At 40.4% G+C, this 14,873-nt stretch overlaps 1 protein-coding gene across 3 annotated transcripts in view; it reads right to left on the bottom strand.

Moving 5' to 3' along the window:
- wasf1 (WASP family member 1) overlaps window positions 1-14,873 on the bottom strand; it is a 111,490-nt gene that overhangs the window by 45,195 nt on the left and 51,422 nt on the right. For all 3 annotated transcript variants that reach the window (XM_066676632.1, XM_066676631.1, XM_066676630.1), the window contains exons 2-3: window positions 13,055-13,209; window positions 11,177-11,311 (exon numbers count right to left, since the gene is read on the bottom strand). In XM_066676632.1, coding sequence (XP_066532729.1) covers window positions 11,177-11,311; window positions 13,055-13,187 — 268 coding nt within the window. In that variant the 5' untranslated portion in view covers window positions 13,188-13,209. The remainder of the gene's footprint in view (window positions 1-11,176; window positions 11,312-13,054; window positions 13,210-14,873) is intronic.

Genomic DNA, 14,873 nt, shown 5'->3' on the forward strand with positions numbered 1-14,873 from the left:
ACAGGGGACAAGGTTTAAAAAGTTTTTCCATCCATACCGAGCCAAGTAGAGTAGGTACCATGCATTGGAAAAGCACTATTAGTGTTCTCGTCTAAGCAAGTTGAGTCTCCAAATCTGGACCATGGGTCTGGATCCAGGCCAGGATTTTAAAAAGCCCAGTGGTATGACATTATAACTACACATGCTAATGTACTTGACTGACCATGGTCTGGAATCTGGATCCCAGTATATGAAACCCTCTGTCCAGTTTTTGGAAACTTTGGTGCCCTGTTATTAGTGTATTCCAACATCTCTGTTTTTTTTTTTAAATAAAATAAATTACATTTTCTGCAAATCAATAGAATTACATTCAGTGTCACTGGAGAAAAGTGGGTGTTTTAGCTACCCACATAGAGAGCAAAGCCTGAGGCATCACCTGGATTTAAACATGTGACAGTGTGATGTTGGGCCATCGCTTCGACCACTACGCCACTTGAGGACCCCAGAAATATGTTAAAAAAACAAAAACTATGCTTTCTTGCAATCAGCTGCCTACTTATCCCACCACAAAATTTCACATGTTTATGGCCCACACTAAAAACCATTTTAAATCTAAAAAAAGATACAGCACAAAAAGCAATGTGACCTATCAAAATTTCACTTGATTGCATAATCACTCAACAAAATAAACACTAACAAATACAGCATTATTCACCTAATGAGATGGCTGGTGTTGTTTGTCAGCAACCAAGTGCTGGATGTCAGGCTGAAGCTCGGAAAGATGCAAACGGAGGTCTGGCTCAACATTAAGCCTGTTCCTGTACTTGGTCCTGTAATCAGGATTCTCTGATCTAACATGAAAGCCAAATTTGCCAAAGACTTTTGTGAACAAAATTCATTTTAAATCACTGTTGCAAGATAAATTCAATAAGGCTGTCCTGCTCAGAAATTTTCTATCCAGCTAAAATGAACACCTGGAGCTGTAAAATAATGATGGAACTGAATTTTCAACATTTTTTGCTCTACAATCATCCTTTCAAAAGCAGCTGGCACTAATGCATGTTCCTTTGTCAGAAAATCTGACAGATTCTCAAAGAACTAGAAGCTTGACATGCCTGGTCCACATGTCCAGCTTCTGTATCGTAGATTTAATTTTGTTTTGGACCTGAAAAGCCATTACCGATTTGCCTTGAAAGCTAAGAGTCCATTCAAGTGGGTAAGAATGTCTGAGAGGTAAGCCATCTTGAAACAGTTCAAACTTTGAGTCAGAAAAATAATAATACTTACTTCATCCCTCAGCTCAAAACTCGAGTTAGCACCTTTCTGTGAGAAAGCCATCTTACTTTGGTGTGTAAAAGCTAAAATTGATCGCTGCTCATTCCCTCGCATAGCACATAAAATAAATGTGATTGGACTGGCTGACTCTCTATAAAGTTCACTATCATCACCGCCTCATCCTGCTCCCTCTTGGCTTTCTCTTAGCAGCTAACGCTTCTCAGAACTTACATGTGGGGAATTAATTATGGCTGACTGGATGAGCCTTGGTCGTACTTGCTTTTATAAGATAGACGGGTTACACTGGCACTAATTAAAATAATTAGCTTTGTCAGTCCTGTGACTATACTAAGCCAGAACACTCAATAATCTCTTACTAAATATGTTTTGAGTTTGCTAATAATATACATAACATGGGTCACGTCTTATAATACATTTGTTGAGGTACAATGGAAGGATTTTTACTTAGCAAAAAATAAAATAAAATAAAATAAAATAAATAAAAATGAAAAAGCCCCCAGCAGTACCATTGGGAACCTCTAGTGGGCCATTGCCGACAGTTTGAAAACCACTACCCTAAAACATCTATTTACATAGATGAAGCAGAATATTAAGGCATTCTGCCCAAATGCTTAGATAGGTGTAAAACATAAATGGCCAGACCCAGGGTTTTCTTAGAAGATTACTGCCAGGACTGTTACACTCCCTCATTTGAATTGTCTTCTTATTCCTTCTGGAATAACTGTCAGTAGGTTTTCACTAGAGTGACCAGACATCCTCTTTTACCCGGACATGTCCTCTTTTTTAGACTTAAAAAAATGTCCGGGCAGAATTTCACAAACATCCGGGATTTTGTTTTTCTAGAGCTTACATAGAACTTCGAGAAGCGTTTCGTTCACAAACTAGTCCCGCCCTCCCCTACTCCGATTGGTTCGCTTGAGTGAGAAGGGGGCGTGGTGAAGTACCCTAAAATCTTCTGATTGGACGGTCTGACTGTAGAGCTACCGTTATTGGTCGATAACCTTCTCTGTACACATTTAATTGGTCAGTCTGCATGTCAGTAATCCTTGTTTACGTCAGTCAAAGCTCATGTACCTACCCTCATCTCGAGCAGCTATGCCGAAACGTAAATGTAAGTTTCCGGATGAATTAAAAAAGAAATTCCCATGTTTTCCCATGTGTGATAAAGTTGTAAAGGACCTAAAAGCACAAATAGGTTCAGCTAAGCATACAACGGAAGCAAGGGGTGAGAGCTCATCACGCCATCACCCCCACCGCTGCAGATTGATAAGACTCCACAAACCAGTGGTGGAGCATTGAGTGGGCCTTGTTGAATCTGGGTGCACCCAAAATGGACCACTAGTCAGTCACAATGTGCGAGTTCCTGTATGTGGACACTCTCTTTCCGTGAAGCAAGGTGAGTGGAGCACGAGGCACACAAGACACTGCCACCACTTTTTGTGAACTATATAAAGCTCACGGAGGCGCAAACGTGTAGATGCACACCTTACATAGATTACCTCTTTGCGACCAATTGTGTGTCTCCATAGGCATGGATTTAACAGAAAGGATCCCACAGTGTTGCATAACAAGGAGAAGAAAACCTTTACCTCTGTTAGCCATATTAGCATTTTTGCCATAGGGTCTGATGGAAAAACTCCAATGCATTTCTCTGCTCTTGTGACCAATTCTGTGTGAATTATTCCTAAAAAGATCAATACAAGCTTCAGTAATTGTGTTATTTCACTTGTGCTTTGTTTTAGAGTGTAAGGGACTACAAGCACAAGCCATATACATTTGTCTCCTTCTTTTGCCTGTTAACAGGTTAATTAATCTGACCTCGCTGTACATGAATTATTATCATATAACAGATTTTTGGATGATAATATATATTTCTGAATTTCTGCCTAAATTTTTTCTTTGATTTGGCTTAAATTTGAAAAACACATGTTGGTAGGTGGATTGGAGACTCAAAAGTGTCCGTAGGTGTGAGTGTGTGAATGAATGTGTGTTGTCCTGTGAAGGACTAGCGCTCCAGGGTGTATTCCCACCTTGCGCCCAATGATTCCAGGTAGACTCTGGACCAACCGCAACCCTGAACTGGATAAGCGCTTACAGATAATGAATGAATGAATGAATGAATGAATGAAATGTATGAAGATAAGTGAGTTTCCCAGATGTCTCCCTACACCCTCTGTAGGGCACGTTTTCTGTACTCACATAGTGCGTTGTATGGCAAAAATAATTTTTAGTCAGCTATATGGTTCACATTTGCCTGTCAAATTAGTGCAACGTCTAAGTGCAATATTATCTGAGATGTGCACTTTGCAGGGAATATGGTGCTAATGGGACACACCCAAGCCTCTACTGAGTGACACAGATGAACAGAGCTCTGTTTACCAATGTGATGCGGATAAATGGATCAGGGATTTATACTTATATTTCTTTCATTTTAACATCTAAATGAGGACTAAAATAGTTTCTTATAGGTGGAGAAATATTGTGCATAATCAAAGGTTAGTTACAAGCCTTGCCCTCTCAAAATCACTCAAATCTTCATGTTTGTCTATTTTTTCCTGCATCCAACTCATAACTCAGGAGAAGCAACTATTCGTTCATTCATTCATTGTCTGTAACCATTTATCAAGTTCACGGTCGCGGTGGGTCCGGAGCCTACACGGAATCACTGGGCGCAAGGCAGGCACACACCCTGAAGGGAACGCCAGTCCACCACTGGGTGACATACACTCACACATTCACAAGATCTGAGATGAGCCCTTCAGTGACCCTATGCACATCCAGCTACACTGAGTTTTAATATCATGTTTTTCTAGTACGTTCTATGTTCATCTTTTCATGGAGGAAAAAGCTAAAACAACCAAAGGATTGATTACTGTATGGTTTATATGTGTAGACATAATACACATAATGAATGAGAAAGAGAGCGAGAGAGAGGGAGAGAGAGAGAGAGAGAGAGAGAGAGAGAGAGAGAGAGAGAGAGATATGGCCTGTGGTTTGGGTGTGTGATGTGTGATTTGTAGGAACTGTTGCCAAGAAATCCCTCGTATCTAAGGGGCGGAACTAGAAGACACCACAACCCCCTTCATCTAGCAAAGTATCCCATCAACCCCCATACCTGATTTATGAGACCACTGAACCATACACATACACACACAGACCACAGACCACTGGGCCATACACACACAGACAGACCAGCACATGCCATTACCCATAATGCTTCTGGAGTGAGGAGGAAATGTGAAGATTACCAGTAAATGAAGCTCAGATGCTTTCTTCTTGCTCTACTCCCCCCAATGTCTCAGTCTCTCTAATTCATTTTTGAATTCCTGCCTTCTGTTCATTTTTCCTTTATTACTTGTCTTTTCCGGTATATCCCTTCTATCTGTCTTTCCTGACTTCCACTCTACCTCCTCCTTCTCTCTCTATTGTCACTGTTGTTTTTTTTCTTCCCACCCTCTCGACATTTTTCTCTCCTTATCACTTTTCTGCTTCCCTGTAATTTTTGCCGGTCTTTTCTGACCTCTGCTCCACCTTAGATTTGCCTGTCTGTTTCTTTCTTTTATTGTCTGGCTTTTCTCCTTCTCTGTCTTCCTTTATTTCTCTTCTGCACTTCTCTTCTCCTACTTTGTGTACATCCATTTATTAAACTTTAGTTCTAGGGTTTTTTCCTTCTATCATTCTTCTATCCCTCTCTATTTCCTTTTATAGATCTCCCTCGTTCTCTCTCTACTTCTCTCGCTCTGGTGCAGATTAGAAACAGCAGTAAACTGAGCTGTCCTATATTCGTTTAGAAGTGTGTGTTTAGAAGTGGGTGTATGCCGTGTTCTGCATTTCTCGGGAGAACAGCTAACCTGCAGCCACATATACATGCTCATGCTCTTGCTCTCTCTCTCTCTCTCTCTCTCTCTCTCTCCACACTCCACTGGTTTTAACTGCAGAGCTCAGAATTACAGCCGCCCTCACTTTCTCACCTTCTCTTCATTGCTCTTTGCCCTCCTTCTTTCTTTCCTTTCTTGCTTTGTGCCCAACCCTCTCTCTCTCTCTCTTCCTTTACCTTCCTTTTCTGAAACTCCACTCTTTAGCTTATCTCTCTCTTCTGTTACTCTTTCAGGTAGGCTACCCCCTCCATTTCTATACTGCCCTGGATCTATCCATTTCTCTTTCCCTCTCCCTTTCTTCTTTATCTCTCTGTCCCTGCAGTACTCTCCCTCATTTCCCCTGACCTTCATAAATAATGAGTCTCTGCTTAGTTTGCGGAGGGGTAGAGTGAGAGAGACTGAGAAAGAGACAGACATTTACAGAGAGAGAGAAGATGGGTCTGTAGGGTAGCAGACACTAAAACAGTTAAGTTACAAAATAGCTTTTTGTTTGGGGGTGGGGGGGGCATGCTAAATACTTGGCATGCAGTAATGTCTCAGGCAGATATCCTTGCCCAGCTGACAGATTTTTAAGCTGTTAAGAGGTGATGGGAGTAGTGATATTACAAATCAAGCATTTATGGGACCAGCTGTGGACACAGGTTCCTGCAACCTATGAGTGTGCAGGATCTACAGGCCCAGCTCCTGGATGATATATGGAACCTGTATGACTCATGCTCAACTGTATCTCACTGTGCTAAAGGCCAAGAGGTGGCCCAGCGGGGTACTAAACCTCCTTTCAGTTTGATAGTTTTACAGTCATCATTTGCATATATTATCATTACATTCACTCATAAACAATTTTACTAAATACAAACAACTCCTTTTTTTGTCATCATGTGTAATATATCCAAACGTTCGTCATCTCTAGAAAAGCCTGAAATGAAATGGGATACTCTGGAATTGATGCAAATAAGCTTAAAGTTACCATGCTCAATGCCAAGCCAGGGCTAATGGAAAATAAAGCACCCCAGCTCTGGGCTGTTCAGCAGTGGAACTGTGTTCTTTGGAGTGATGGAGCTTAATCCAGTACCTCTGGGAAGAGTTATTTAGCTCCAACATTTATTTTAAAGCCTTACCAGATGAGTAGAGGCTGTTGCTGCAGCAAAGTGGGGACAAATTCCCTCATACTACACTTCATTTCAGATTAAATGTTGGCTGAGCAGCACACGTTTTCAGTCAACTGCTCTATTTACAATGTTTTTTTTAGGTAAAATAAATTGTATCTTCTTTTTTTGTGGCTTTAAAAAAGACAAAGCTTATGCACACTAAATCAAGTACTGGATATCAATGTAACAAGTAAATCCTTGAGTATTCAGGCCAGTTCTATAGATGTTATGGGAACACACACATTGGGAGATAAAAGTCCCACACCCACACACTGCTGTGTCCATTAGTGCGGCGGATAGAGTAAAGGACTCCTGCGGCTGTTTGAGAAGAATGGGCTTAGACAGTAAAGGTGAGAGATGGACGAGTAATCTAAAGCCTGTCACTCTGCTTTATACAGCTCTTAGACACATAACACTCTCTAAATACACTACTTCACCTAAAGCTGCCTCTACTGCACTGACACAGTCACTCTCAGTGAAGCAGTGCTAAAACCACTGACCCTATCTGCTACCTCTTTAATTTAGTGTCAAAATTAGGTCTGAAAATTTAGACAGTGCAATAAAAAGAGAAGAAGACAAAGAGGAGAATGACGATGTCTTGTTTTCATTTCATATAAATAATGGGAACTTAGAAACGCATTAAAATGAATAAATGAAGCTCTAATAAAGTACACCTCCTCACCAGTTTATTTCAAATGGAGAGCATTTTGGAAAACCTCCATTTTCAGTTACACAAAATGTTGCATATCCGGATCCACATGGATAGGTCCTCACTGTGCATGCAGAATTCTACCGTGGCTACAGTGATTTTAGCTCAGTTTAAGGTAGAATGGAATGCTCTGTAGATGCCAGAATGTAACTATTGCACTATTTAAGGTGGAAAGAAAAGTTCTGTTGATGCCAGAATGTCTTTGCTGCCCCTGTTAAGTTCAAAAGGGATGTTGGTAAACGCTAGCAACTGCTGCAGCTGTAAAAAAGCAATGTCGATGATTGCGGGGAACTGCTGTTCTGTCGTCAGTTTATGTTCAAAAGCTCTGCATCATTTAAAAAGTAATGGTATGTTTGAGGAAAATAACAACAGTTGTTTGTATGTGACTTAAGTTTAACTTGTTTGTAAGTTTTCATCCACTGTTTAAAATGCCACAGAATCTCATTATAACTCAGACTTTTTAGCTTTGTCGCACTTTAGGTCTGTGTTTACTTTCATGCAATTAGCAGTTTCCTGAATTTGCCGTCATTTCCACATAAAGTAATCTGAATTCACAAAAATAAGTTAATATTATCCACATATGGAGCAGGAGTAGAGCAATATCCAAATCTTTTTTCATGCTTTTCAAAGTTTGGAGGTCTCTCAACTGTCTATACAACTCCTGATGCTGTTTCTCTACTGTGAGCTGAGAGCGAAAGCCCAGCATACCAGACCTAGACCCTTTCTTTTTTAAGAAACATTTACTGGAATGGGCTTAACACATCAGACTTGTTCTTAGTGAACAAGTCTGATGTGTCTTTAAATTTTCTAAATGTTTTTGATTAAAATCTTAAAATCATAAACAAACATTACCTTTAAGGAGAACATGAGAGTTTTAATAGAAAGTTAAGTTCACTCAATGTCTGAAGCTAAGATGTACATGAGCATGGCATAGATCTTCTGTTAGAGCAACCAATGGCTGAATAGGACATGACTGTCAACACGTCTGAATTCAACAGATAAACTAAATGATAAATAACAGTATGATTATTAGATAGCTGCCAGACAGCTCCACTACAACTAAGCTATTTCTGAACAGAAAGAAAGCAAAGCAGGTCTGAGAGAAAGTGGGCGGGTCTGGCAGGCGGTCTCAGACAAGCCAAGGCTGTCAATCACTGCATTGTTTAACCCCGAATGTCAGTTGAGGCTGAAAATGGATGGCTTTGCCATAGAAAGCTTATGAGGGAAGGTGAAGTTATACTTCATATTGCCACCAACCTACCACAGATTAGCAGAGACAGGGGCCATAACCTGTGAAGCATCACAATGACTTTCAAGCTGTAATTTTAAGGTAAAAATATTACCAAGTGAAGTTTAAAAATGAATGCCACAGCCACATTTATTTTCACTGATTAGAACTCATCATTGCAGTCCAATTTACAATTCTAACATCATAACCACCTGAAATAGATTTAGTAGGAGTGGTATAAGTGCTTGCAAAGGTAGCACTCAGCAGAGAAAAGAGAGTACAGTCAACAGTCTCTTGACGCTTACTTTCCATGCCTATAGAAGACTTTAGAACAGTATTCATGTCTCTCCCCAGTAATAAGCCTTCCCTCCCTTTTGTGCTGGAACCTGTTTTACCTGTGTACGAGGAGGACACAATAGCTCCTCGTTCTCTATTAGCCTCGCCACCCGTTTCAACAGTGAACAAAAAAGCAGACAGAGGGGGATTTAATTTGAAAATCCCAGGCACCGCAGCTGGCCAATTTAAAAAGGCACTGAAGGGAAGCTTTGAGCTGGCTGGAAAAATGAATAGCTGGGGTGAAAAATGGCAGAATCTACAGTGAACCTGTTTCTTTAATAAGGCCATTAAGAGGCTAGAGAGCTCTGAACACAGCCGTAATTGAAATTGTTTCGAGTGATTAAAAAAATAAAGGTGGCCAAGTGATGGAGAGGTTGTCTGACACAATGTGTGCGTGCTGGAGTTGGATGGGGGGAGTGTTTCTCACTCTCTCTCTCTCTAACTCTCTCTCTCTGGTATCTGATATGAGGTGGTTTTAGGGCTGGGAGTAAACACACTGTCAATTTGCACTGGGGAGGTTTTTTTCCACTTACACTGCAACTGATAATAGGAGTATATAGAGTGTCACACATCAGCTCCTTTAATGTGTGTGTGTGTGTGTGTGTGTGTGACAGCAGGAAATCAAGCTCCACTCTTGCTTCACATGAAAAAATCTGCAGGGTTTCTGTCCATCCTTCCACTCTGTGAGAACACTCAACACTATGTGTCTATAACAGGTTGTGTATCTGTCAAGGAGACTTTTCTGGTGTCCACAGACATCAACATCACAGAATGCAACTGGGATTATGTGGGTCATGAGAAGCACAAAAAGTAAAATAAAACTTCTAGTACTGAAAGTCTGCTAAAGCTCAGGGAGCCATCACTAAATGCTAAAACATGTAGTTCAAAGACATCTACTGAAAAATAATTGACTTGTAGTAGGGCAAGTTGTTTGGATATTAAAGAAACTAACGGTGGTCTCTGACTTTGGCTCACTGTTCTATGTGTGTATGTGTATGTGTTAAAACGTAAGATCTAACAAAAACAAACAGAAAATATTAGTTAATGATGTATTTTTTACAAAGAAAAATAGACAAGAACTTGTTTTAAATAAACATTTGAAGTCGAGAGCTATGACAAAATGTTTTGAAAACAGAAAATTACAAGGAGTAAATACAGGAAATAAAAACACTCTGTCAATGTGCTGTTGTCATGGCAACGATGTTGGAAATGATTGTTTTAGGGTAATCTGGGAGTCACTCATACTGTCCGAAACAACCTCCTATTCACTATATAGTGCATTTATTTTGGGTTCCGCCATTTTGTATAAGTGTCCGAAAACCTAGTGCAGAATATTCAGTACACTTACAGTGTACTTAGTGTACAACCCATGTACACTAGCTGACACTAGTGGATAGCGGATACCCTGTGGTGTTTGGTTAAAAACCTGAATGAGTTAGTGTCTGAAAAAAATTCACTACCCTCCTGAATTTAATTCAATATAATAGCGCACTCTATAATGAGTAATACGGACAATAGTGAATAGGAAGCCATTTCGGACACAGCGTATGATTCATAAAGTTGAAGCCCTTTGAGTCGACTCAGTCTTGGTTTGCAAGCGCAAACTTACAATAATGATAAATAAAGGCAAATTGTATTTGAACAAAAAGGGGCTATATTCCTTACATAATTTTGGATGGCAACATGTTTTTAAATGTAACATAATTTATAAGCTAGTGTTTATTAAAGTAAATAACAAATACTACCTCTAAAACTGTAAAACCTTATATATGACTAAAATTGGTTCATATATTTTGGTCCTATTTATTTTGATAATATTATTAATTGTTAATCTCATTAATCTCATTCAATGTTTTTTCTTTATTTTTTATTACTTTCCACTTTGTAAATGAATGTGGAAGACATTAAAACTATGAAGGAATTATGTTGTAAACAAAAACGGGTTAAACAAATCATTCATTCATTATCTGTAACCCTTATCCAGTTCAGGGTCGCGGTGTGTCCAGAGCCTACCTGGAATTATTGGGTGCAAGGCAGGAATACACCCTGGAGGGGGCGCCAGTCCTTCACAGGGCAACACACACACGGACACTTTTGAGTCGCCGATCCACCTATAAACGTGTGTTTTTGGACTGTGGGAGGAAACCGGAGCACCCAGAGGAAACCCACGCAGACACAGGGAGAACACACCAAACTCCTCACAGACAGTCACCCGGAGCGGGAATTGAACCCACAACCTCCAGGTCCCAGGAGCTGTGTGACTGACACTACCTGCTGTGCCACCTGTTTTTGTGAGAGCTTTGAACACTCTCAGCGTTCTCTCAATCAGCTTCATGAGGTCGTCACCTGGAATGGTTTTCAGTGAACAGCTGTGGCCTCGTCAGGAGTTAATTTGTTAAAACTGCTCGCCATCTTAATGTGTTTGAGACCATAACTTCGGATGTGCTGAGGTAGGGACTGGTACACAGTTCTATACAGCGAATAGCCCTATTCCACCCTATAATGAGAAGATGTCTAAACTTTTGACAGGTACTGTATGTATGTATGTATGTATGTATGTGTGCGTGCATGTGTGTGTGGGTGCCCGTGCATGTATACTTACATTCTTCCTCTTTGGGGTCGAGCTGAGTCACACTGATAGAGAGGCGGTCCACTCTCTCCTGGAGGGAGTTGACTCGAAAGGAAAAGGAATGTGCTTCATTAAAGAGTTCTCCAAACAAATCCTCCGCATACTTACCTAACAAGAGAAACACACACACACACACACACACACACACATCACATCACACACATATCAGCAAAAGCACATCACTAAGGACACAGAAACCCTCACAAACAATGCAGTATCTGTAACTGTCCTTTCCTTACACGTGTTTTAAATACTTGATTTATCTTCATTCCATACATAGGGAATTCACAGAGAAATAAATGCAGATGAAAAAGACCAGTGCAGCAAAACAGCTCATTAGACTGGCTATTGAAATTCATGGTTAAATAACACATTGTCTCTTGCAAAAGGACTAAGTGGAGCTGTTGCTTGCCATTTAGTTTTCACCTTAAGCAGGTGATGTGTCGGCTGCAGTCCACACACTGAGAACATCTCCAAAACGATGGCCATTTATCCTTCTATTATTATTATCAATTACTTTTCTTACCATACTCCCAAACTTACATAGTGCTGTTTCTACAGTGCTGAGCTCTACAACAGAAGCTCTGGTCAGCGAAGGATCACAATGCTTTTGAAGCTGTAATATTAAGGTAAAAATCCTATAATGACCTTTAAAGTTAAACCTTGAAACATACAAATTTTGGACACAGACACAAACACACACACCTTGTACATAATCCCTCTATATAAGCATAAATCAAACTAGGATGCTCTGAAAAAGCTGCACACGAGACTTGTGTCATCATGCTCAATGCCAAGTGTTAGCTATAAGCCACTGCCTGCTTTTTTGGGACTGTGCTAAAAGGAAGTATTAACATCTGGAGTGATTGAGTTTGAGTTTAAGCTGGAGTGGTGTTTGTGATGCAAAATTAACCACCAAACATCAGTAAATGATCTCACAAATGCTCTTGTGGTGAAATACCATCCAACCAACATCTACTCCTAATACCGCAGTGCAGTGATAGGGACGCTGAGCAAATGGCACCATTCCTTGGATGAGGCCTGAAATGAGGTCCTCACTCTCTGAGGTAATAAAACATTCTTGGGCACTTCCTTGAAAATAGCAGAGGGTAAACCAGATGTCCTGTTAAATCTTCCACTGTGGTATCATTTCTGTCCTTCTAATCATCCCATCTTTTCAAATACAGCCTCAGTCATTCTCTTTCAGTGTTTCTCTAATGTGTGGTGAGTGCAATGGTGCAGATTGGCCGCCGATGCATCATCCAGGTGGATACTGCATACTGGAGATGGTTGAGGCGACTCCCTAATGTCCCCAAAAGTTTAAAAGTGCAGTGTATTATTTTTACAGTGCCGAGTATGGCAAGAGCTGAGGGGCTGATGGGGGAGCTCCCAGCATGCTCAGCAGCCACTCTTTCTGTTGTTATTGTATGGCATCAATATAGGGCCAAAATATTTGAGAAATAAAAATCAGAATTCATAACTGAGAAATAAAATCTTGAAATGGAAAGGACTGTTATTCATGTTGAGAGTTTATTTACATTTTTACTCGTCTCACTTTCAGTTTCAAAACCGTCTTGCTTTTGAGTGCAGTCTCAAAAAGCTCGAAAAGCTTCTAACTCCCGAGCTCTGGCCCTGTTTGGAAAGAAGGGTGGGATCTATTCAGCCATTGGCTGCTGGAGATAAGCCCCACCCACCGAGAACATTTTACATGCCCAAGCATACTAGTTTTACATCTCCACACACATTCCCCACAATGTGATATATTCCTGGCACACACACACACACACACACACACACACACACACACACACACACACACACACACACACATAAGCCACACAAAGCACATACTGAGACTGCTGAGCTGGCGTATGACGTTGGCCAGTGAGATGTTGGTGACACACTCAAGCTCGTTTTTGATGCCACGAGGCAGCGCTGTGTGGCACAGATGCCGGGGTTCGATGCTCCTCTTCACCAGCGGCATCCTCACCTAACACTGATAACACCTGCGCACAGAGAGAAAGAGACAGAGGCATTTTAATACGTCCTTAAACATAATATTTATAACATTTAGCACAGGTTTGAAACCACATTAAAAATACTACATCTCTCTCAATACAGAGAATACACCAGAATGTCATGGTTTTGCCCTTTAAGGTGGAATGACACAAGAATATAACAACTGCATCATTTAAGGCAGACTACAGCCAGAGTGTCACTGCTGCACTCCACATAAAAGTCAAACCTAACAGCAAACAATGTCCTGTCAGTTATATCTTAATGGGTATATGTCAGACGAGCACAGCTTAATGGTGCTGAAGTGAGAGAGAGACTTCAAAAATAATCAGAGACCTTTCTAAGCCACAATCTTCCATAAAATGTTTCTGCAAATATCACACAATCACTCTACACCCGCAACTTACACACATTCAAGAAAATCTAAAACACATCATCTGTTTAACACCAGATTCAACACTAGCACTCCTTAATCACACTGCACATTCTGAGAGAGAGAGAGAGAGAGAGAGAGAGAGAGAGAGAGTTTGTCCTATATAAGGCAGGTAGGCACAGTGTTGTGTGTTTAATTCTGTTCTGCTGAGGATCAGCAGCACAGAGATAATTATATTAAGTGTGAAGTATTCAGTAATTTAGACATAATTCCGAGATAAAAGCGCTGAGACAAGGCCGCACCAAATCTCAATTCTTATTAAGCCTATCTGCTGCAAGTTCTCACACACACATCTGTCTGAGCTCAGAGTGTGTGCGTGTGGCTGTGGGTGTTATAAATAGGCTCTATACGGCTACACGTATGTAGTTTGTCCTGCGTAACGGATGACGTTCTGCTAAATTCATGTACATGTGATTATAAATAATCAAAATAAAAAAACCTGTGATGAGTTGGTATAGATTTTATAAATCATTTACAGGGGATATAAATCTGAACGTGTGAATCTTTTATGGTTGGTGGTTTATGGACAGTGTAATAAACTTTCTCTGCCATTTTTAACGACATTTATGACACCGCTGGTGGATCATGACGTGACCGTGAACCGTACACACAATTCAGCCTTCGGGATGTTACTCTTAAGGACTTATTTGAATTCTAAAAGTGTTTTGTTATGCTGGAATAGACTGTAGCTGAAACTACAGCATGTTTCATCAGTGAATATCTTTAAAAAAGAAGAGATGTTGCTAACATCTGGTAAATGTTTAAATAAATTATAGCTGGTTCATCATAAATTCATGCAAGGCATCTTCATCGTTTCACTTCAGAGAGCAACAAACTGCACTGCTTTCCACTACTTCTTTTTAAAACTACTGTCAACAGGGCAGTTAATGTTCTCCTCCAAGCCTGTCCAGCTGTTAAATGATACTGCATTAGTGACAGCTTGTAAAAACTGGTTGGTGCATGGCTTTAGGTCTCAAAGGAAGCATGTGCTGCTCTTCAAACACCCAGCTTGATAGCTTTGTGTGTTTGGAAGAATTTTTTTTAAATCAATTAAACTGGTCCTCACCCTAAGAAGGATTGGTCAGCTTGGCAAACCAGTAAACAGCCCGGTGGTTCTTGTGTCCGTATATTATTACCGACAGCATGGGGACCTCACAGAAGAGATTTGCTTTATCTTGCTTTCTGCACAGTGACTGTATTAAACAAAGTAAAACTATCCAC

The sequence above is a fragment of the Hoplias malabaricus genome, chromosome 7, assembly GCF_029633855.1.
Source record: "Hoplias malabaricus isolate fHopMal1 chromosome 7, fHopMal1.hap1, whole genome shotgun sequence".
Classification (NCBI taxonomy): domain Eukaryota; kingdom Metazoa; phylum Chordata; class Actinopteri; order Characiformes; family Erythrinidae; genus Hoplias; species Hoplias malabaricus.